This window comes from Hoplias malabaricus, chromosome 9 (assembly GCF_029633855.1).
Source record: "Hoplias malabaricus isolate fHopMal1 chromosome 9, fHopMal1.hap1, whole genome shotgun sequence".
Lineage (NCBI taxonomy): Eukaryota > Metazoa > Chordata > Actinopteri > Characiformes > Erythrinidae > Hoplias > Hoplias malabaricus.
The window spans coordinates 7702286-7725840 of record NC_089808.1 but is presented as its reverse complement, the minus strand read 5'-3'; the positions used below and the strand labels follow the sequence as shown (position 1 = coordinate 7725840).

At 39.5% G+C, this 23555-nt stretch overlaps 1 protein-coding gene across 1 annotated transcript in view; it reads right to left on the bottom strand.

Moving 5' to 3' along the window:
- The window catches only part of si:ch211-241e1.3 (laminin subunit alpha-3), a 97909-nt gene that overhangs the window by 47451 nt on the left and 26903 nt on the right, over positions 1-23555 (bottom strand). Inside the window, exons 7-30 of the mRNA XM_066680976.1 lie at positions 22054-22169; positions 20787-20905; positions 20595-20685; positions 19020-19151; positions 18463-18507; positions 18287-18331; positions 16609-16743; positions 15721-15855; positions 15469-15606; positions 13594-13728; positions 13356-13493; positions 12138-12272; positions 11900-12037; positions 11351-11485; positions 11070-11225; positions 10840-10974; positions 10077-10214; positions 9184-9318; positions 8769-8906; positions 7829-7887; positions 6232-6331; positions 1417-1469; positions 1138-1243; positions 423-522 (exon numbers count right to left, since the gene is read on the bottom strand). Coding sequence (XP_066537073.1) covers positions 423-522; positions 1138-1243; positions 1417-1469; positions 6232-6331; positions 7829-7887; positions 8769-8906; positions 9184-9318; positions 10077-10214; positions 10840-10974; positions 11070-11225; positions 11351-11485; positions 11900-12037; positions 12138-12272; positions 13356-13493; positions 13594-13728; positions 15469-15606; positions 15721-15855; positions 16609-16743; positions 18287-18331; positions 18463-18507; positions 19020-19151; positions 20595-20685; positions 20787-20905; positions 22054-22169 — 2757 coding nt within the window. The remainder of the gene's footprint in view (positions 1-422; positions 523-1137; positions 1244-1416; positions 1470-6231; positions 6332-7828; positions 7888-8768; positions 8907-9183; positions 9319-10076; positions 10215-10839; positions 10975-11069; positions 11226-11350; positions 11486-11899; positions 12038-12137; positions 12273-13355; positions 13494-13593; positions 13729-15468; positions 15607-15720; positions 15856-16608; positions 16744-18286; positions 18332-18462; positions 18508-19019; positions 19152-20594; positions 20686-20786; positions 20906-22053; positions 22170-23555) is intronic.

Below are 23555 nucleotides of genomic sequence, written 5' to 3'. Positions count from 1 at the left end.
ACCACACTCCTCACAGACAGTCACCCGGAGGAAACCCACGCAGACACAGGGAAAACACACCAACTCCTCACAGACAGTCACCTGGAGCGGGAATCGAACCCACAACCTCCAGGTCCCTGGAGCTGTGTGACACTACCTGCGCCACCGTGCCGCCAATTTAATATTTACTTTTAATTTAATTATTTATTAGTTCATTATATTATGTAAAAACAATTTCTAATAAATATTGTCGATTTACTTTTGACATTGTCCACTGGTAAATTGGCAAATGTTTTTGTCATTTAGTAAACCTCCCTGGACTTAATCTGTAACCTGTCCAGAAATATCTAACTGTATAATTTTATACTGGACATACAGAACATTATTTGGACGTTCCATGTTTAAAGGAGAGACTAGGAATGTTTGAAGAGTGTGATACTTACTCTGAGCATGTTCGTCCATTCATATGTTTCCTACACTTGCACTGGCCAGTTGACTCTTCACAGCTACTCGCTAGAGACCCGCCTACATCACACTGACAGCCTATTAAAGGGCGGAAGATGATGTCATTATTAGACAATGTATTTACACAGTTTGTTGCTCGTACAAGTACAGTTGTTCATCCAAATCTGAAAAGACACGGATATATCTAGAGGTGGTAGTCAGAAATAGCCACAAACAACTGGCGATAATTATCATCACATATAATATCCATTTGAAAAAGTATTTAAGTGATCACAATTGCTTAGGTATTCACCTTACTAAAAATACAAAAGTCTGAGCAAAATCATCTAAAATGCATTCATCAAAAGTGTAAAATAGAAGCTGTTGCTGCAGCAAAAGTGAAAATTCCCTATTTCCCTTTATTTCAGAAGAAACACTGGAGGAGTCGTTGTACACAGACCTTTGGCCACATAGTGAGTAATAATAAAAATATTTTTCCTTTATTAAAATGTGTTAAATAATAATGAAAAGACTGCAAAAATGAATGGTATCTCAGGGAAGACTGATAAAACAAACAACACTGCTTAGACATTGTTCCAGTTTAGTTTCTGTTAAATACGTGGCAGTAATCCAGATGAAGTTGAAAGGGGAGAAAGCTGAAGGGTGTGTATACTTTTCTGAGTTTGTTAATCATTAAAAATTAGGGTCACTCACCCTGGCAGCCAAAATAGTTCTTCTTCTGGAGCAGAAAATATCCGACCTTGCATGTACTGCAGGCGTGGTTGCAGATGTTAGGTTTGCAGAAACAATCTCCATTATTCTGAAACAGAAACACACACTATAACCAAGGATAGTCTATGTACAGTCAGCTAAGTATATACACACCATCATATTATATTCAAATTACACCAGCTGATTTAAACATTATTAATTACATCGACCTCAGGCATTGAATCAAGTACAAAATTTTTGATCTCTGAAAAATGGACTCACCTCCTCACATTCACCCACACCACTGAGAGTCCCTTTAACATCACACCTGCATTCTGAGAAGAAAAGAAAAATATGGTATGGGCTTAACATCTCATCATTTGTAGAACCTGACATACACAAAAATGTTATCCAAAGTTCGAGGTATTCCCTGAATCACTGAAGTTTTTTGTTCGTTTTAGGCTAGTGTTTTAGGACCTGTCTTACTTCAAAGTCTCAGCTGTTCCAATCAAATGTTTGATAATACTTTTGGTGTAGGATAAGAATAAGGTAACTATAACTACACTATTAAATGGGCGGCACAGTGGTGCAGTGGTCGGCGTTACACAGCTCCAGGGACCTGGAGGTTGTGGGTTTGAGTCCTGCTCCAGGTGATTGTCTGTGAGGAGTTTGGTGTGTTCTCCCTGTGGCCGTGTGGGTTTACTCTGGGTGACCATCTGTGAGGAGTGTGGTGTGTTCTCCCTGTGTCTGCGTGGTTTTCCTCCGGGTGACTGTCTGTGAGGAGTGTGGTGTGTTCTCCCTGTGTCTGCGTGGGTTTCCTCCGGGTGACTGTCTGGGAGGAGTTTGGTGTGTTCTCCCTGTGTCTGCGTGGGTTTCCTTCGGGTGCTCCGGTTTCCTCCCACGGTCCAAAAACACACGTTGGTAGGTGGATTGGTGACTCAAAAGTGTCCGTAGGTGTGAGTGAATGTGTGAGTATGTCACCCTGTAAAGGACTGGTGCCCCCTCCAGGGTGTGTTCCTGGATTGCGCCCAGTGATTCCAGGAAGGCTCCGGACACACCGCGACCCTGAACTGGATAAGCACTTACAGATAATGAATGAATGGACTATTAAATAATTTATTTTCAAAATATACAAACTATCCCCAGCTTTTGGTTTTCACAACACTTCATTTGACCAAAGGTGACCAAACGTTTGCACATGACATTATACTTTTTTTTTTCAATGAATAGACCTTATGTTCTCCCATTTAACGATCCAATCCATAGTCTGCTGCAAAACCACAATAAAGTATAAACAAATATATAAACATGTGAAGAAATAAAAGAAGGATTTCAAGAACATCTGCAGCAATACACAAAAGCAACGGAAGAAGGTAAGAAAAAAATGAGAGAGTCAGACAGAAAGAGGGAAGGGGTAGTAGGGTGGGGTTGGATGAATAGGCTCTGATTACCTTGGCTGCCTGACTTTTCAAAGCTTAAAAAAAAGAGACAGTACAAAGCCTCAATCCCGCAGGCTGCACATCAAAGAGGAGAGAGAGTCGTGCTTTATGGTCATGTAAGGCTAAACCTTCATAGACTCAAACCGTCTTCAGCCATGGTTAAATAAAGAGATATAACTGGACAGGGGTAGCTCCTTTGGCCTAAGCTTAAGGTCAGTGTGTCGAGCACTGCACCATTTGTAATTGGATTCACTACCTATGGCTTGAATTCTCTGAACCATGGACTTAACTAATGACAGCTATTTTTTTCACCAATCCAGCTCTGTCTGTCTCTTATTGCTGTTGCCAGATCAGCTTTGCAGGTTTTCAACTGGTTTGAGATCCAGACTATTCGCAGGCCATGCCATTGATATTAGATGTCTTTTTTGAAGGAACGTCGTCATGTCCTTTGTCTTATGGCAAGAGGCATTATCATCTTCAAAAATGAAGTCATCGTCACCAAACATCCTTTCAGCTGATGAAATAAGAAAGGTGTAAAACACTTTACCGTAGATTTTGGTATTTATTAAAGATGCAGTGACTGCCATCATCCCCGTGCCTTTACCTGACATGCAGGCCATATCATCAATGACTGGAAATGTACATGTTTTCTTCAGGCGGTCATCTTCATAAATTTCACTGGACTGGGACCAAACAAAAGTTCCAGCATCATCACATTGTTCAATGCAGATTTTTGATTTATCACTGAAGATCACTTTCATCCAGTCATCCACAGTCCATGACTGCTATTCTTTAGCCCACTGTAACCTTTTCTTTTCTGTTTAGGTGTTAATGATGACTTTCTTTAGGCTTTTCTGTATGTAAATCCAATTTCTTTTTAGGTTTTTCTTACAATCATTGACTCCATTACTTAGTAGGTGGATTGGCGACTCAAAAGAGTCCGTAGGTGTGAATGTGTGAGTGTCTGTGTTGCCCTTTAAAAGACTGGCGCCCCCTCCAGGGTGTATTCCTGCCTTGCGCCCAATGATTCCAGGTAGGCTCTGGACCCACTGTGACCCTGAATTGGATAAGCGGTTACAGATGATGGATGGATGAATCTTGATGCTTTGATCTACCAGTATGCTTCCGTTTTTACAACCTTCCCATTTTGTTTGTACTTGGTCCAGATTTTAGACACAGCTGACTGGGAACAACCAGCATCTTTTGCATCATTCAGTGATGAATTTTCTTATTGAAGAAGTTTATAATCCTCTCCTTTGTTTCAGCTGACATCTCTGCAGGAGTTTGTTTTAGAACGGCAAATTACAGACTGATTTCATAATAATTTCCTCAGAATTGTCACGGCCTTATCCTGTCATGTCCGTTTGCTCACTTAGCACATGGCTTTGTTTGTTATTGTCCATGTCTCCGCCCTTGTCCCACCTTTGTTCCTCCTCCTTGTCAGTGTCCTCGTCAGTGTTATTTGTTATCCTGCCCCTTCGTTATCTGTTCCAGGTGTCCAGTGTCTGTGTCAGGTATTTAAGTCCTCATGTGTCACTTCTTGGTTTGTTGGTCATTGTTTCCCATGTCATGTTTCCAAGTCTAGCCCGCCTTTGCTATTATTCGTTTCCAGTTGTTGTTTTCTTCTGTTTGTTTTCTTGGTCCTCCATTCATGTTCCACTGTTGTCATGTTGTTTCCTTTGTCATCGTTTCCTTTGTTTTGTAACCCTAGTCAGTCTTTGTTTTGCTATCCTTGTTATAAATAAAGTTTACTGTGTTTTAGCTTGTGCGTCCGCCACCATCAGTCCGCACCTGCGTTCCTGACAAGAATTCCAAATTGTATTCCTGTACTTGAGTGGCTGACTACAACAATTCTATTCATTTCTTTTTTTTGTTTTGTTTCTTAATGCCAGAAGGTTGGAATTTTGGAAATAAAAAATAAAACAACTGAAAGACCATATAAATAAAACAATATATTAATTAATTAATGGAATGTGTCCCAAGTCCCTCGAGGTTGTACTAAAGTGGCTCACTAAAGCCTCAAATCTGGCCTTGCACCTGCTAAAGTAACAAGGCACGGAAACGGCAGAGCAAGGAGCCAAGCCACACAAACTGACAGGACTGCAGCCACATGACTCTCCACAATCTCTTCCGTCACGAGTACCTATTGGTGCTCTTGCAATGAGATAAAAGATGGTTAAAAGGATCTATTCAATTTAAAAACTTAATTACAAGATTTTAGAATTAGGCCTAAAGGGAAAATAGTGGAAAAAAGTAGAATATAGCCTCTACAACAACAACCACTTTTTAAGGGCTTTGACTATTGAGTTAGCTTTTATAAGAACAGGCATGTCCCACATAATGAAAATTCTCTTGTGCAGAAATGCTATGTGCAGTGCTTCAAAAAAGTAAACCAAGTTATAGAGAGCCAATTAAAATAGTAACCTACTCCTCTACAGCAGCTTTTTTGGTTGTTTGCAGCTTAGTCCTCCAACACCCAAAGTTCAACCTATGAAATTATGGCTTGGATGCTTACTGCTGTGTTGGCAAAACAATAAAATCTGCACTGTATCAAACAGGCAGAAAACAACTGACACGTATAAACTTGTAGCACTGAACCGACCAAACACTGTAATAAAGAAACCACTGTATTTACACTGTATTTACAATCAAAGCACTTGAAAACAGAGCTTTATTATACCTTTCCTACCAGGTATTCCAGTGCAGAATTGTTTCCAAGACATGCTGTTGTTATCTCCTTATCAAGATTTTCCATGTGAGGCAAACTATGCCTGGAGTGAATTAGGATATCCAGGAAGACAGAGGGAATGCTATGGATTTACTAAAATATTTCAAATCAAATTCAGACCTGCAAGCCACACCTTAATTGTTGAGAAAGACAGGAATCCATTCACATATTTCTCCTCTCCATTTTTATCATGTCGCACGGGTGCCAGAGGATTATGAAAAGCTGCTGAAACTCTTGAGTTATGAAGACAGATGGGTGGCTCCTGCACCACTTTCAAAATCAGCTAAAGCGAGTCAGGGAAATGTGATCTACATAAATAAACTTCATACACTGTACATTACCCACCCTCTGCCTTGCTTCCCCACAGTCTGTGTCTCTCTCTCAATTATAAGTTGAGAAACGTTATGTCACAAGAGCTCTCATTTGATTGTGATCTTAAAAGTCACAATGAGTGCAGTACAGAATGTGACAGAAGGGAAGGGGGATGAACAATAGAAAATGCAAACAAATAAAGGTGCCAACCAGATACGTTTCAAAAGAGCAAGTACTGCCGAACGGCTGGCACTGTTGTTTCTAACTCAAATAATGTTTTGGAAAGGTTTACAAGAAACTCATTCTTCATGATTCTTCATGATTAATTTTGCTTTTTTAATTTTTTCTCTTTACCTCATACAGCAGTTGTGTCCAAGGTCTGGCACTTAAACATAGCCAATATCACTGATATTTTTAAACATACATTAATTTTGTAAATATTTGTGCACACCTTAAAATAATCTAATGGACTTTGTACAAAAAAAAATCTCCTAAAAATCTACACAACCCAACTCCTTTGATGACGCCGTTGGCTTCATAGTCAGTGGTCTGGCCAGAAGACACGGCAGGTGAAGATAAAAATTACTTTCGAGTTTTGGACAGAGATGTGAGACATACCAACACAACCACTGGGGTTTTCACGAGCCAGGTTCCAGTAAAGAGGTTTGCAGTGCTCACATTCATCTCCTTCTACATGTGGCAGGCAGATACAGGAATCCTACAACACACATATAATTTACACATATCTAAGAAAAAGAGTTAAGAAACAACATATAAATATTAAAAATGATAACCATTGTGGGGTGGGGTTTACGAAAAGAAGCACTATGTCTGGTAAATATAAGTTGGTGGAATTGGTGACCTTACTGGTAGCAAAATATATTTGCATGAAATATTTAGAAAAACATTTTGCAATGTACATTGAATGAGTGCTCAAATAGAACTTAATCTGAACCCTGTGATGAAAACGTGTTCTATGTAATGGAATTCAATTCCATTCAATATTACTACTTCTTTCCATTTTTAACAGAACAAAACTTACATAGTGGAGTTTTAAGAAAAAGTGAATATCAATGGCACCTTACATTTGATGATATAGTAACATCGCTATATATATCAAAAACACAAATAATTTTTTTCCATATCTGTGAATTTATAAATGCCTATGAACTTAATGAGTTTTGATATGTAAAACATTTCATGACTATAAGACATTAAAGCTGATTTTCAAACACAGTTTTTCACTGAAATTAACGGAATAGTTTCTTGACTTTCAAAATTCTAAAAAGAAATGCATCTTGTTATAAAACCATACGCTGAAACTGCAATAATTCCTTAAGAAATTAGAAAAATGTAAGATATAATTATCAGGCTGTCAGGCACACGAGATATTTATTCCAGGGTTTTCTAACTCAAATAAGGTGTTGTTTCAGTAATCCTCCCCTATGACACCTTACTGCCCTGTGATGAAATCCAAATGCAGGGATAAATCTGAATACACCATGCATATGCAATTCTAAAAAGATATAATTTCTTTGGCTTTGATTAAGAACTCAAATAACTTTGAACCATAACCTACACTTTACACTTTAGTATATGTTTCGGACTGTATAATCCAGCATAGAAAGTAAATAATGTGGTATGTACAGGGTGGGCCATTTATATGTATATATAAAATAGGAATGGTTGGTGATATTAACTTCCTGTTTGTGGGACATTAGTATATGGGAGGGAGGAAACTTTTCAAGATGGGGGGTGACAATGGCGGCCATTTTGAAGTCAGCCATTTTGGATCCAACTTTTGTTTTTTCAATGGGTAACTTTATTCTTTCATGAGTTATTTACAAGTTTCTGAACACTTATAAAATGTGTTCAAAGTGCTGCCCATTGTGTTGGATTGTTAATTCAACCCTCTTCACTCTTCACACACTGAATGCAACATCGCAGGAGAAATGCTAGCACAGGCTTCCAGTATCCATAGTTTCAAGTGCATATAAATGGCCCACCCTGTATTGTTGAGCAAACACAGACCATGTGTGTATATTGTACCCAGTTCCTGAAAATATACTGATTCATTTCACTGTTTCTCTATAACTTTGAAATAACAATGAAGTTCTTTGTCTACATATTCATGTTGACTTCAAGTAAACATGTCTCAGGAGGCTGTATACATGATATAAGTAAGGTGATGACAAGTTGTTTGCGTGTGACATACCGTTACTGGATCTTTAACGCTGACCTCTGATCCTGCTGGATGACAGCCATTGCTTGGAGCTGAGAAGTATACACAAACATACATAAAAAAAGTAAAGAACCAGTGTTAACACTCCACATACTCTCTGACAATTACTACAGCAAAAAATCAGCATGGATTACAGTGGTGCTGATTTTTCGCTCATAACCCTATTGCAAGTTGTGTTTACCTTCAAAGTAATGCTTCATGAAGATCTGCTTCATGAACTGAGCGCTACAACACAAACAACACTTCAACATGCTTAACATTCCACTTTCTGATCCCACTCATTCATTCATTCATTCATTCATGTCTGTAACCGCTTATCCAGTTTAGGGTCTCTGTGGTTCCAGAGCCTACCTCGGATCACCGGTGAAAGGCAGGAACAAACGCTGCAGGGGGCGCCAGTCCTTCACAGGGTGACACACACTCACATTCACTTAAACACTCACATCTACAGACACTTCTGAGTCGCCAATCCACCTACCAACGTGTGTTTTTTTGGTCAGTGTGATTCCACTCGTATAAAAATTTGGACATATCGAAGCATACAGATTTGTGAGACAAAACAATAGCTATTTTTCCACACCATGTTCAAAAATAATGATAATATTTACAAGACAAAACTCGAACTGATAAAACTAGTAATTTATCCCTTTTAGTAATTCTTTCTGTGTGGAACCATATAAACACTGGCAAATAAAATTGTATTTATCATTTTGTTCATCTTACACCACTCTAAACTGTTTAACTTCTTGCTTGGTAATGAGAGTTAGCTTACAATACTCGTTGATATGTAAAGATATACTGCCCTGTTATGCACTCACATGTACACACAAGTTCCTACAATTAGAACACACACACACATATATATATATACTGAAGTATACTGTATACTGAAGATGTATTGCACTGTCATTACCATAGCAATAGGGGAAAATCTGGTCTTCTATAATGCAGCTGTCACACCTCTGTCCACTCACTCCAGGGCTGCAGATACACTGACCATTATTTGGGTCACACATCTCTTCAACTGAGCCTTCACTTGAACATTGACACGCTGCAGAAAAAGAGTGTCATCAGTGTAATGTAGTGACAATGTAATGCAATGCAGAAATTTCTTTTTTACCTAAGGGTCTTTTCTTTTTCTTTTTTATTTAAGGGTCAAAAATACAAAATATCCATGAAATCCTCAGAGATAATACAATTATGCTGATTCATATTGTATAAGGCAAATGTGATAAATTCTTATTAATAGATGTTCTAGGAATATGGTTTTGACAAACTCATGTGGATAAACATTTACTACATGAAAATATGAAAATATGAAAACCTACGTAGACAGGTGGGGTACGCATAGTGTCCTGTGGCGCAATGCTCACACTGACGTCCGGCAAAATTAGAACGGCAATGACACTGACCACCTGGACCACACAAACGGTCAGCAACACCCGGCCCTTCACAGTGGCACTCTTAAGAGAGAAATAAATTCATTCATTCATTCATTCATTATCTGTAACCGCTTATCCAATTCAGGGTCGCGGTGGGTCCAGAACCTACTTGGAATCATTGGGCGCAAGGCAGGAGAGAGAAATAAATGATATTTATAAAACAAAATAATTTTATGCATCTTGAAGCCTGACCAGAGTTCTTCAGCAAATGCAATGTGTGTGTACTAATGATTCCAAAGCCAAAAATTACATTATTTTGAAGTTCATAGTTCCACTTGACATCCAGCTGGCCATGTTACTAAAAGTCCCTTTGTTTAAATACAGCTTTTAAATGGCAGCTTGTGCCATGTTTTAAAATTGTTAATCACCGGATTGTGTCCAATCCAAAGTATTGCATTAAATCAAAGCTTACAGCCAGTGATATGACATCATGTTCGCTCTGAACCACGCCTTCAGTGGAATACACAGGGCAGTATTTGTTGAAAAGTGAAGTCTCTGCCAGTGTCAGTGAAGAAGATGGGAAACCATGTTGACATAATTTCACGTTTAGTATTTAAAACCTTTAGAAGGTTGTGACGGCTTGAACCGGTCAAATCACGTGACAGGTTCAAGCCGTCACAGAATAAATCTCCATGTTAGTGTTTGTTTTATGTGAATAGGCCAAGTAAAAGCGGCTATATAATAATTTAAGCTTCGTTTGAAGCAACAAAATATAAGAAAATTTGAAAATCATAATAGCATGACTTTGTAATACTGAGATTATATTAAACTGCCGTTACCAGAGCAATATGGGAAGCTCTGATCTCTGGCAATACAGCGGTCACATCTCTGTCCAGTCACTCCAGGTCTACAGACACACTGACCAGTATTCAAGTCGCACGTCTCTTCACTTGAGCCTTCACGTGAACACTGGCATGCTGGAAGTGAGGACACAAAGTGTCAGTGATGCAAAGCACAATAGCACCCACTTGTGGAGCAGTTCCTAAATATAAGAATGTGAGAAACAATGCCCCTGGGGGTGTAATCATTAACAAAGTGTGAATATTTATACAAGTGACGGAGTTATTAGTAGACTTTTATAAAGTCTCTAATGAAAAGACCAGTCACTTGTGTCCTGTCCTTCAACAAAAAGAACCAATCAGCTTGCTGGTCACAGCTCAAGGCTGGAAAAATAAAATCACATTTTTGCAATAATGAACTAAATGCTATAAACACTTCATGAGGTTTTTGTCAGATTTTATTAGTGATATATATATATAATTTTCAAATGGCAATTTGAGTTTGGATTATTTTGGTCTCTCCTAAACTCATAGAGTTAGGAGTCTAGTCTTGTGTGAATAGAAATAACTGCCTAGGGGCACTGCAAAGATGGACCCAGGGAGAACAGGCTTCCTTATATGTATTTTGGTTACAAGCCAGTTTTATATTTGCTTCACATTTTAAAAAAAGAAAAGGCATGGACATAATTTTCCTGTGTGTGTGAATATTAGTTATGTTCATGTAACACCTTAACCATTGTCCATTGTGTGTTAAGATACGTACGTCTGCAGGTTGGGTATGCGTAGTAACCTGCGGCACACTGTTCACACTGCAGTCCAGCGAAGTTAGATTTACAGAGACACTGACCATCTGTATCACACGATTGGTCAGCTGCCCCTGGCCCATCACACTGGCACACTGTGGAAAAAAACAGTGATAAAGCTTGATATATTTCAGAAAACATGCATATTTATTAATTTTAATTTAAGCAGAAGAAATACTGCAGTGATTACCAATTTCACAGCCATTATCAACGCAATTAGGGAAGCTCTGGTCTGTTTCGGTGCAGCGGTCACACCTATGTCCAGTCACTCCAGGCCGACACACACACTGACCAGTCTCTGGATCACATGTTTCATCAACTGAGCCTTCGCTTGAACACTGACATGCTAGGAAAAAAATAGGGATGTCATCATCCATAAAGTAGAATACGTTTTTATAACAAAAACATTCAAAAGTAAAATGTCAGAAGCAAAAAATTAAAAATAAAAATAAAAATAAAAAAATCACGTACGTCTGCAGGTTGGGTATGCATAATATCCTGTGGCACACTGTTCACACTGCGGTCCAGCAAAATTAAAATGACAGCGACACTGACCATTTGGACCACACGGCTGTTCAGCTACCCCTGGTCCATCACAGAGGCACTCTGAAGAGACGTGGGACATAAAGTGGGAATAGGAAACTTGGCTTCATGGTACTTCAAGATAAATGTGCATATTTATCTACAAAACCACCACACAAAGACAATCACATAGTTGAAAACAACAAAACAAATGCCAGTTTCATATTCAATCTTGCTCCATAAATGGCATGAACGCAGCCTGAAACAATGTGTGTTCAGTGACTCCCCAGGATGTTCTCACACTGCAAAGAGATCATCACCAGTGTATTCTAAAATCTCTAACATACCCCATTCTAATCCCTCTCAGTCTAAAGTATGCAAAGTGTGCTTTGAGAGTATGGAAAATAAAACATGTGGCAACAAGATGATGCATGATTAAATTGTTTGAAATTACCACAGAAAGAAATATGTAAGAGCGTGACATTACTCTGCCATTACCAAAGCAGTAGGGAAACCTCTGGTCTCCTGCAATGCAGCGGTCACACCTCTGTCCAGTCACTCCAGGCCTACAGACACACTGACCAGTTCTCGATTCACATGTTTCTTCACGCGAGCCTTCACGTGAACATTCACATGCTGGGAAACAGAGAGTAAAATATAAAAATATATATAATGTATTATAACCAGTGACCTAAATTAACCAGTGACGTAAATTACATTAAATATAAACACATACATTTGCAGGTTGGGTATGCGTAGTATCCTGTAGCACACTGTTGACACACAACTCCAGCAAAGTTTGAACGACAACGACAATGACCCTGCGGACCACACGACCGGTCAGCAATACCCGGCCCTTCACAGTAGCACTCTGAGGAGAGAGAGAGTCCTCACTTTGAAACCTGGTTCAGTCATGTTTGTACATTTTTGATTTTAGAGTTTAGAACATTCTCTCTGTATTGTAACAAAAACAATAAAGATAGAATTTTATATAAATATTTCAGGACATTCAGGAGGCTTTAGAATAAAAGAAGCAACCGTACACAAACATGAAAAGAGTTAGACAGTAAATGGCAGGATATAATACATTCATTCATTCATTATCTGTAAGCGCTTATCCAGTTCAGGGTCGCGGTGGGTCCAGAGCCTACCTGGAATCATTGGGCACAAGGCGGGAATACACCCTGGAGGGGGCGCCAGTCCTTCACAGGGCAACACTCACACACTCACACCTACGGACACTTTTGAGTCACCAATCCACCTACCAACTTGTGGTTTTGGACTGTGGGAGGAAACCAGAGCACCCGGAGGAAACCCATGCAGACACAGGGAGGACACACCAACTCCTCACAGACAGTCACCCGGAGCGGGAATCGAACCCACAACCTCCAGGTCCCTGGAGCTGTGTGACTGCGACACCTACCTGCTGTGCCACCGTGCCGCCTTTTAACAATATTTCAGCTAGTAAAATTAAAAGACAGAGTGCTATGTGAGTGTCCTGCTATGCATCAGTAAACCATTGAAATGCATTTGGCCAGTTCAGCTCATGGTCACAACAGCTGAAGTTTGACACTACTGAAATATAACATGACCTACTGCCCCTGAACACAAATAATCTACAAAACCACCACACAAAGACAATCAAATAGTTGAAAACAACAAAACAAATGCTAGTTTCATATTCAATCTTGCTCCATAAATGGCATGAATGCAGCCTGAAACAATGTGTGTTCAGTGACTCCCCAGGATGTTCTCACACTGCAAAGAGATCATCACCAGTGTATTCTAAAATCTCTAACATACCCCATTCTAATCCCTCTCAGTCTAAAGTATGCAAAGTGTGCTTTGAGAGTATGGAAAATGAAACATGTGGCAACAAGATGATGCATGATTAAATTGTTTGAAATTACCACAGAAAGAAATATGTAAGAGCGTGACATTACTCTGCCATTACCAAAGCAGTAGGGAAACCTCTGGTCTCCTGCAATGCAGCGGTCACACCTCTGTCCAGTCACTCCAGACCTACAGACACACTGACCAGTTCTCGATTCACATGTTTCTTCACGCGAGCCTTCACTTGAACATTCACATGCTGGGAAACAGAGAGTAAAATATAAAAATATATATAATGTATTATAACCAGTGACCTAAATTAACCAGTGACGTAAATTACATTAAATATAAACACATACATTTGCAGGTTGGGTATGCGTAGTATCCTGGAGCACACTGTTCACACCGAAGTCCAGCAAAGTTTGAACGACAACGACACTGACCCTGCGGACCACACGACCGGTCAGCAATACCCGGCCCTTCACAGTAGCACTCTGAGGAGAGAGAGAGTCCTCACTTTGAAACCTGGTTCAGTCGTGTTTGTACATTTTTGATTTTAGAGTTTAGAACATTCTCTCTGTATTGTAACAAAAACAATAAAGATAGAATTTTATATAAATATTTCAGGACATTCAGGAGGCTTTAGAATAAAAGAAGCAACCGTACACAAACATGAAAAGAGTTACAGACAGTAAATGGCAGGATATAATACAACCATATTAAAATACTGATCCATCACCATACTTGTGTAGTTTGGCAGGAGAAACTAAGACCAAATGAGCATCAGAAGACCGGCGCGAATGTGAACGATAATATCTGAACAACAAAGCAGGAAGTTAATCAGAGGCCAAACCGTGTAAAGGATTCAAAACCAAAAGAAGAAATCTGTATTGTATGTGATAACAGACCGGAAGCCAGTGTAAGTCTTTTAAATTGGGTGATATTTGTTCCCATGTTATGGTGTGCAGGAGAGGTATTGCTGCTGAATTATACATGTATTGGAGCTTCTTTAGGCTATTAGCAGGGTGCCCAGCCAATAATGGGTTGCAGGAATCCGGTCTAGATCTAATAAAGGCAAGAATAGGAGCTTCAGCTACAGAGGCATGAAAGGAGGGCTGTAGTGTAGTAATGTTTTTAAAATGGAAAAGGGGACATTTTAGTTGTGTTATTAATGTGGACCTTCAGAGAAAAGTTATTGGGAGTACAAATTAGTTTCAAAGTGGGTTTTCTTTTGTCAATTAATGGTAACTTTTGCAAGAATAGACAATGACAGTTGTCATTATATTCAACACACACAAAAGAAAATAAACAAGGAACAAGCCATAAACTGAGATGCATTGATAATACTGGTGATGAGCAGTGACTGACAGCTTTAATCAGTGGGGTGAGCAGAGGGTCTAAAACAAAGGCAGTCACTTTAGAACCTTTAATATGACTAGATACAATGTTTTTACCAACAGGGTCGAATGCAAAAAGGCAATAATTAACTGGGGGCCAGAACTCATATCATATGATAAAAGAGATGTTTTCACAATATGCACTGCTTATACACAGGGGTTAGACAATGAAACTGAAACACCTGTCATTGTAGTGTGGGAGGTTTCATGGCTAAATTGGAGCAGCCTGGTGGCTAATCTTCATTAACTGCACATTGCACCAGTAAGACCATGTGCATCCAGTGGTTCAAACATTGTGTCCTGAAGGCGGTGCCGTGTATCAGGACGACAATGCACCAATACACAGCAAGACTGGTGAAAGATTAGTTTGATGAACATGAAAGTGAAGTTGAACATCTCCCATGGCCTGCACAGTCACCAGATCTAAATATTATTGAGCCACTTTGGGGTGTTTTGGAGGAGCGAGTCAGGAAACGTTGATCCTCCACCAGCATCACGTAGAGACCTGGCCACTATCCTGCAAGAAGAATGGCTTCAAATCCCTCTGACCACTGTGCAGGACTTGTATATGTCATTCCCAAGATGAATTGACGCTGTATTGGCCGCAAAAGGAGGCCCTACACCATACTAATAAATTACTGTGGTATAAATCCAGGTTTCAGTTTCATTGTCCAACCCCTGTATGTTTGAAATTAAATTTGGGATATTGAATGAGCTATCATAACACAATAATGCATACACTGCTATTTCAGCTATAAGATATTAGATGGTACATGTTCACACTTGGCACATAGAGAGTATATGCATAGCATATGCAGGAAATGTTATTGCATTTACCAAAGCAGTAGGGAAACCTCTGGTCTCCTGCAATGCAGCGGTCACACCTCTGTCCAGTCACTCCAGGCCTACAGACACACTGACCAGTATTTGGTTCACATGTCTCATCACGTGACCCTTCACTTGAACACTGGCATGCTGTTTAAAAAAGAGGTACAATTATTAATTACGTGTCATACACATAATACATGTCGAACAAGTCTGTCTGTTGTGTATACAGATTCAAAATAATGTTAAAATACTGGGACATACATTTGCAGGTTGGGTATCCATAGTATCCTGTAGCACACTGTTCACACTGGAGTCCAGCAAAGTTAGAACGACAACGACATTGACCCTGCGGACCACACGACCGGTCAGCTGCTCCAGGTCCATCACAGTGGCACTCTGAGGAGAGAAAGAAATCAAACTGATAGGTCTGACATATTTCTATTCAACTTCACACACAAAACACAAGTTCTCACCTTTAATTCACATCAGTGAAAATCATCCACAACATTAAAGCCACGTTCCTAATATTGTGTAGGTTATGTAGTGCTACCTTCTGGAGTTCTGACCCACTGAGGCATGAACTCCAGACGACCTTTGAAGGTGTCCTGTGGTGTCTGGCACCAACATTTCAGCAGCAGGTTCTTTAAATCCTGTACTAGTGGCCTCCACATATTTAAATATTTTTTCTAGCACATCAAAAAGATGCTCAAAGTGTGGTATGGTGCATTATTCTGAAAAGGGGAATCACTATCTACAAAGAAAGGGTGTACCTTGTCTGCAACAATATTTAGATCATTAGTTTATGTCTATCCCTTCCCTAGATAAACAACTATGCACCTACAGGACCTAAAAGCAAACGTAATCCATCAATCTAGGCCATCCATATTCTTCTATTGCTCTGTGGTGTAATTCTGATCCTCATGTGTGCTATTTAGCCTCTTTGTGCAATGGACAGAGGTCAGCATAGGCATTATGACTGGTCTGCATCTACACAGCCACATTGCAGCAAACAGCAACAGACTACAGACACCATTCTATCACAGCCAGCATTAAGTTTTTTCAGCAGTAAGTGTTATTGTAGCTCTTCTGTGGATGGTCCCATATGATTTAAGCACTGTTTATTGTGGCTGGATCAAGCTGAGTGCTCACCCCGGCAGTAAGGGAAGTGGTGATACCCTTGACGACAGCGGTCGCAGCGCTCACCAGTGACCTTCAGAAGGCATAAACAGCGTCCAGATGCACTGCAGACCTCTGGAACTGTGCCCCTCGGCTCACAATCACACGCTGAAGAAAGGCATGCAAGATTACATCAATAAAATCACCATCACAATCATCAGCAGATTAGCTTTATTAAATCTAAAAGCTGTGTTTCAACATATACTACGTTTTTGTGTTGGAGATCAGATTGTATAATGGACTTGATGTACTATACGCTTGAGTACAAACATGGAGAATACACACACAAAGTATCAGTCAAAAACAGATGTGCATGGAACTAGACACTTCTTTCTGCAACCTTAAGATGAATCCATTGCTAACACTGGTATTCAACTACAATCTCCATAGGAAGGCACTGCCTATATAATGGGATGCTCTGGATTCACATGACCTGAATTTGAGTGATGCTTAAAAAAGATTAATACTGTCTAGGCCTTCTTCTAATAACAGACCAGACTAATGTAAGACATACTGTACTGTAAACTGTTCAGTATTCATTCATTCATTATCTGTAAGCTCTTATCCAGTTCAGGGTCACGGTGGGTCCAGAGCCTACCTGGAATCATTGGGCGCAAGGCGGGAATACACCCTGGAGGGGGCGCCAGTCCTTCACAGGGTAACACACACACACATACACACATTCACTCACACACTCACACCGATGGACACTTTTGAGTCGCCAATCCACCTACCAACGTGTGTTTTTGGACTGTGGGAGGAAACCGGAGCACCCGGAGGAAACCCACGCAGACACAGGGAGAACACACCACACTCCTCTCAGACAGTCACCCGGAGGAAACCCACGCAGACACAGGGAGAACACACCAAACTCCTCACAGACAGTCACCTGGAGCGGGAATCGAACCCACAACCTCCAGGTCCCTGGAGCTGTGTGACTGCGACACTAACCTGCTGCAACACCATGCCGCCTAGTGTTCAGTATCTATTCATAAAAAAAAAAAAAATGGACAGATTGAAGTATGGGGCTTACACGCAAGCCCTTATGGTTTAAGATAAATGGAAAGTAACTTGTTATAAGCTCAGTCAAAAAAACCAAATCTGAGATTTGGCTTTATATGTACTACACAGGAAGTGGCCTGTGTAGATATCAGCTTGTAATGAGCAGTACACAAGCCCAAGAGCAATCAACAAATCCTGGAAGTTTGTGACAGAAACAATAGGCAAAGAAAGACTTTAGCCCCAGCACTCACTAGTAGTGAGCATGTCCCACCCAGAGCTTTTTATTTGGCACACAGAGGTCAGTGTGAACACAAGGTCTGAGCAAGCCAAGAAGAGGTGGGGCAGAGGATTTGTGCCCACAGACCCTGACACAGAATCAGAGCAAAACTGTTCCATTACAAGCAAAAGCTTTCCATTATCCCTCTGTACTCATCATTAAAAAGCTCAACTCAAAACAGGAACATTTAAGGTGAAAGAAATGAACCAAAGTACAAAGCTGATGACCACAGAAATAAAAAAAGAAAGAGAGAGAGAGAGAGAGAGAGAGAGAGAGTGATTAAAAACAGCATTTGTTCTGAAAGTGAAACTAAGGAACAAAACACATGTGTGGGATTATTTTTAAAGGTCATTAAAGGCTAAGTATACTCACGCTGACATCTTGGTGCACCAAAATACCCCACGGGGCAATTTGGGTCTGATTAGATTGATGGATAGAAGAGAGAGAGAGAGAGAGAGAGAAAGAGAGAGAGATTTGCTTACTATTAATGTTATTTACTAATCTCAAACTGCTGTTTTGTATTGTAAATATGTGCGACAGACACTTACCAACAATATTGCCAGCTGGGGGCTCTGTGGTGGTGATTGGATATGCTTAAAAAGATAGGCAATGAGTCACATTATAACAAAAACAAAAATGCATGTTAAATAACACAAGTAAAAACTGATAAACTAATAAACAAAGCTCAAACAATGAAACACAAACAGATTTCAGATAGAGACAGTAATGACGTATTTGTGAATTTTTATTGTGCTTTGTTATCTAGGGCTGGTTCAACCAGCAGTTCAATTTACATTCAGAATCTAACAAGCTTTCCTCGGGTGATAGAGAGAAAGATGCAGGTGAAAATCAAGGCTAAACAGCTGGCCTGGGTTTCAAACTTCCTGCTATGGAAAGTGGGCCAGTGCCTGTAAATGGCTCAGTCCCTCTAAGGTTATTTCCAGGATATCCTCAATCAAAACCCTTTGTCTACGTTTGTTTCCTGGAAGAGGAAAACTCAAGTAAAGCCATGACTTTAATCAAGCCAAAAGATCTAACAGTCTACCCCATCACTCAGCAGCAGCGTTAGTCAAACGGAAGGAAAGATCACGCGTAAATTACATACGAATGCATCGTGGGTAACCGTAGAAACCTCTGGCGCAGCGTTCACAGTTGTCCCCACTGTACTGAGGCTTGCACTGACAACGTCCTGAACCCATCTCACACCCGACTGTCGTCCTGCTGTCACACCTGCAAGCTGTAGATCATACACATGTTCAGTCGCATATGAACGTTTGTACCACCCTGGTCAAATGACATGTTTTGGTGATTGTATTTATATTTAACTTTGTTCAGTGCACCAAGGGCTAAAGGCTAAGGTCTAGGATTTGTGTGACATGTGCAAACAAATACACATTGTAGAGCATGTTTACATATTTACCCTCTTAGAAAACAAACAAAATATTGGACAAAGGATGTCCAAACTTAGCAAACTACATTAACTACGGTTCACGTCCAGCTCTGTGTGGCTGTCTGTAATGACTTTGGTGTGTTCTCTCTGTGTCCGCGTGGGTTTCCTCAGGGTGCTCCGGTTTCTTTCCACCGTCCAAAAACACACGTTGGTAGGTGGATTGGCGACTCAAAAGTGTCCGTAGGTGTTAGTGTGTGTTGCCCTGTAAGGGACTGGCACCCCCTCCAGGGTGTGTTTCTGCATTGTACCCAGTGTTTCCAGGTAGGCTCCGGACAAACCATGACCCTGAACTGGATAAGCGCTTACAGACAACGAATGATTAACTAGCATTATTAATTATTAATAGCAAATTAACTAGCAAAATAATTTACAAAAATATCAGACAGTAAAAACATAAAATATATTAAAATTTTCTCACAGCCAGCACCACCCCAGACAGTAAGGCCATGGACGTATAAAACATGACACCTATTTACAGCAGCACTGCAGTCTGTTACTAATGTAAACACTGTCATTCCCAGTTTAGCACGGGCTAATACTGATGTGCTAATGTATCAGGTAAGTCTACTCTATTAGTCTAGTCTATTAGATTTTACTCTACACTACATAACATGGGCAAAAGTATTGGGATACTCCTAATCATCAAATTCAGGTATTTTACGGGTGTTAAAAATGAACACTGAGCCCTGCAGGCTGCCTAAACAAACATTTTTGAAAAAATTGATATTTTGTACAACATGTTTCCTCCCTGATAGATTTTTGATTGTATGATTAACTGTATGATATCATTTAAAAGTGAAAGCATCTCAGAATCCAAATTGTAAGTTCCAATGCAATTCCAATTTATAAATCGATTGCATATGTAATGTGTACTTGTTCCAATACCTTTGTCCATATTGTATTTGCAAACAGATAACGCAGTGAGCGGATGGTCCTTTCAAAAGTGCCCGTTTAAAGTTGACAAATTTAGTCAATTTTCTGGATATTTTGGGATCTTTGGGCCATTTGTGCACAGATGTGGCTAAAATCCTAATTTATTAAAAAAGCATATGTAATCTAAATGGGTATGGGTAGATATTCCAAGTTATAAATACCGGTTGTGTTATGAAGTTTACAAATACTGTGACATTTTTGTTCCTTGACATGAATGCGTTAAAACTGAATGAATGACTGAATTAACAAACATGGATTTTATTTCAAGTGATATGGAAAGCACAGTGATATACGTACGTATGCAGCCTGTGCGAGATTCTTTGGGGATTCCGTGTGGTCTGTAGTAGCCCACAGCACATACTTCACAGTTCACACCAGCCGTGTGATGCTGAACATAAAGCGCACAAACAGCATGGCTTTACCAAAAGAGGAGACGCATAAAGAGGTCACTGCTGTATGGTCTGTTGATAAAGAAAGTCTGGCACTTACCTGGCAGTTAATGCACACTCCTCCGCCATCGTATTGGCCAAATATGTTCAAACTTGCCCTTCTGCGCTCGACTTCAGGATTGTAATAACAGTCAGTGGCATGTGAATGACACTGGCACGCTGCAGGAACAATCCCCACATACAAACAAAAACACAAACACGCACATACAGTCACGAAGACAAAGAGGCAGACGCAATAAAATTAAATTGGTTTCACGCCACTGAAAAAATACAGCTGCCATCTTTAAAACACATTTTTACACATCTTTTCATTTAAAAACGTAAAATGTTATCGTGCTAAAATTGACTAGAAGTGCTCAACTCTGACGAAATGTTAGTCTACATCTATTTGCAAAGGGATCTTTTCTACATCCACAGGGGGAAGCTTAGCGTAATGTACCAAAATGAGACTACAGCAAAATCCAGTGAGTTAAGTATGTTTTCAAAGCGATTTGCTGTTGTTCATTAAATAAAAATTAAGCTAGGCTCCACAAACTAAAATGTTCTCCAGAGCAGTACAGTGTGTTCTTCTGCTGCTTGTTGAAGCAGATACCTGTCAACAGAGCAGGCTATTAGAGCTCAGGCAGCAGAGGAAAGACTGTAGCCAGGCTGCTGAGAAACAAAGCCAGAAGAGCAGTGTTAAGAAGTGCCAAAGTGGGCCTGCATGTTCTTGCATGAGTCCTGCTTAACAATGCAACTGAATGCATTCTGCTTAGGGCAAAACACACCGGGGTAATTCCATCTCACTTCACTCAGACAGCTCAGGCTTTTATACGTTCCAAATTAAAGTATGTTAATAAGAGGAGTCTTATTAAGTGTTCCTCTTTTGCTACATGAACGAGCAAACCCTATAATCGCAAAAGGTTTGGTTCCACAATGTAATTAGTGAGTTAAATTACTCTTAGTGGACCGACTGCACACAGACGTTCAAATGTGTCCACAGCCTGTGTAATCTCCACAGAAAAGTATGAAATAAAATGGGATGATCTTGAGCAGCTGCATGTTCAATGCCACACATGGACTGGAAGGGTATTAAAGCTTGGACTGTGGAACAGTGGAATCTTTGGACTGAGTGGGAATAGCAGTTGTGGTGCAAAATCCAACATTAATACCTGACCTTAGTACCTTCTCAGAAGAATTAAAGTGTTATTATACAAGCACTAAATGCCTCTGTGAACAATGAGTGCACATACAATTTGATTTAACTAAATGCGAGTGAATACATTTAGATATATGGCGAACCATCATTCACCGGCTCTGAAACTTACGTTCGCACTCGTTGGGATTGTTAGCAGTTGCCGGTCTCCATGGTTTCTGATGGAATCCTTGACAACAACGATCACATGACTCTCCGCAGGTGTTGTGCTGACATTCACAGAGGAGTCTGCAGATCAAGAGGACAGTTCTGATTCAGACTGGACCAGGACACATTCAAAAAACAAAATACAGTGCACTTTCAAAAAATACAGTGCAGTTTCATTCATATGCTTATTTAACTGAGCTATAATCCAAGATACAAATACAGTTATAATATAAAATACAGTTGTTATAACTTTCGATTACAAGCATTAGTGAGGTCATATATTGAGGCTTCAGGATTTATTTTGGACCAACAAAGCAATGTACCAAACAGTGATCCAGTCAAAATTGGTGGGTTTAATTTCCTTTTACCTCACTGAGCATGGTAACCAAAGGCTCATGTTTAGCTGCCCCAGGGCACCCTATTTCCTTTCATGTTTTTCAACAGAGATTACACAAGCTACATGTGCACCGTAGAATGGCTATGTCCACAAAGGGTGCTTGTAAAATAGCTTAGTTTATAAAGGGTGCAGATTAGGGATGCATCAATCCAATTTTTTTCAGTTCTGACATTATACATAAACCCCATACCGATCCAATACCATGTTTAATTAATAAACCATAAACCTCACTTTTGGGAGAGACTTAAGGCATAAGGATTTACTTAAACATTACTAACAAACATGTTTTTTTCATACATTTTATATAAAAAAAAGTACTAAAATGCTATTTATTTGTCACAAAAATGAACAATTCTGAAGGACCTTGGAACAGCATCCAAATTCTAAATAATAGATAGTCAAACTTCTTCAAATATATTTAAATAAATAAAATGTAGCAGCCAAAAATAAAAATAAATAGTTTCACTTTGTCAAACATACAAACAGTAATCAATCTTATTTTTAAATATTTAGTGTAAACAAATCCAAAGTAAAATCTAGCAGCTGAACCTGAGAATAAACAAATAACTCGGTCAAATACGATCAAACATTGTAAACATTCAAACATTTAATGCAATTCAAAATAAAATGTAGCAGCTGAAAATTAGAAAAAAAAAAACAAGTAGCTTAAACTGTACTCCAACCTTTCCAAAACTAAACCTGTTTCTGTGTTCTTAAAGACCTCCTTTACAGTGTGTTGTAAACCTGAAACTGATTAAAACCTAAAAGAAAATGTACTGTAATTTATATCAAAATTTTAGAATTACAATGCTATAGGATTAGAAATATAACCAAGCATTTGTTCATATAATCAGGCAATGATTAGCCTGCTTCAAGTGTCAGAGCAGGGCAGGGTATTGTTTTCTGAGGTTTACCACTATTTCAAAAATATAATTGACATAATGCAGGTGTAGGTTGGTAACAAAATAGCTTAAAAATAATTGTATAGTGACAAAATAGCTTCACAAAGATAGAGACATCACAATACTTAGCTCCTATAACCACCACCATAAGAAAGAAGTTGGTTAAGT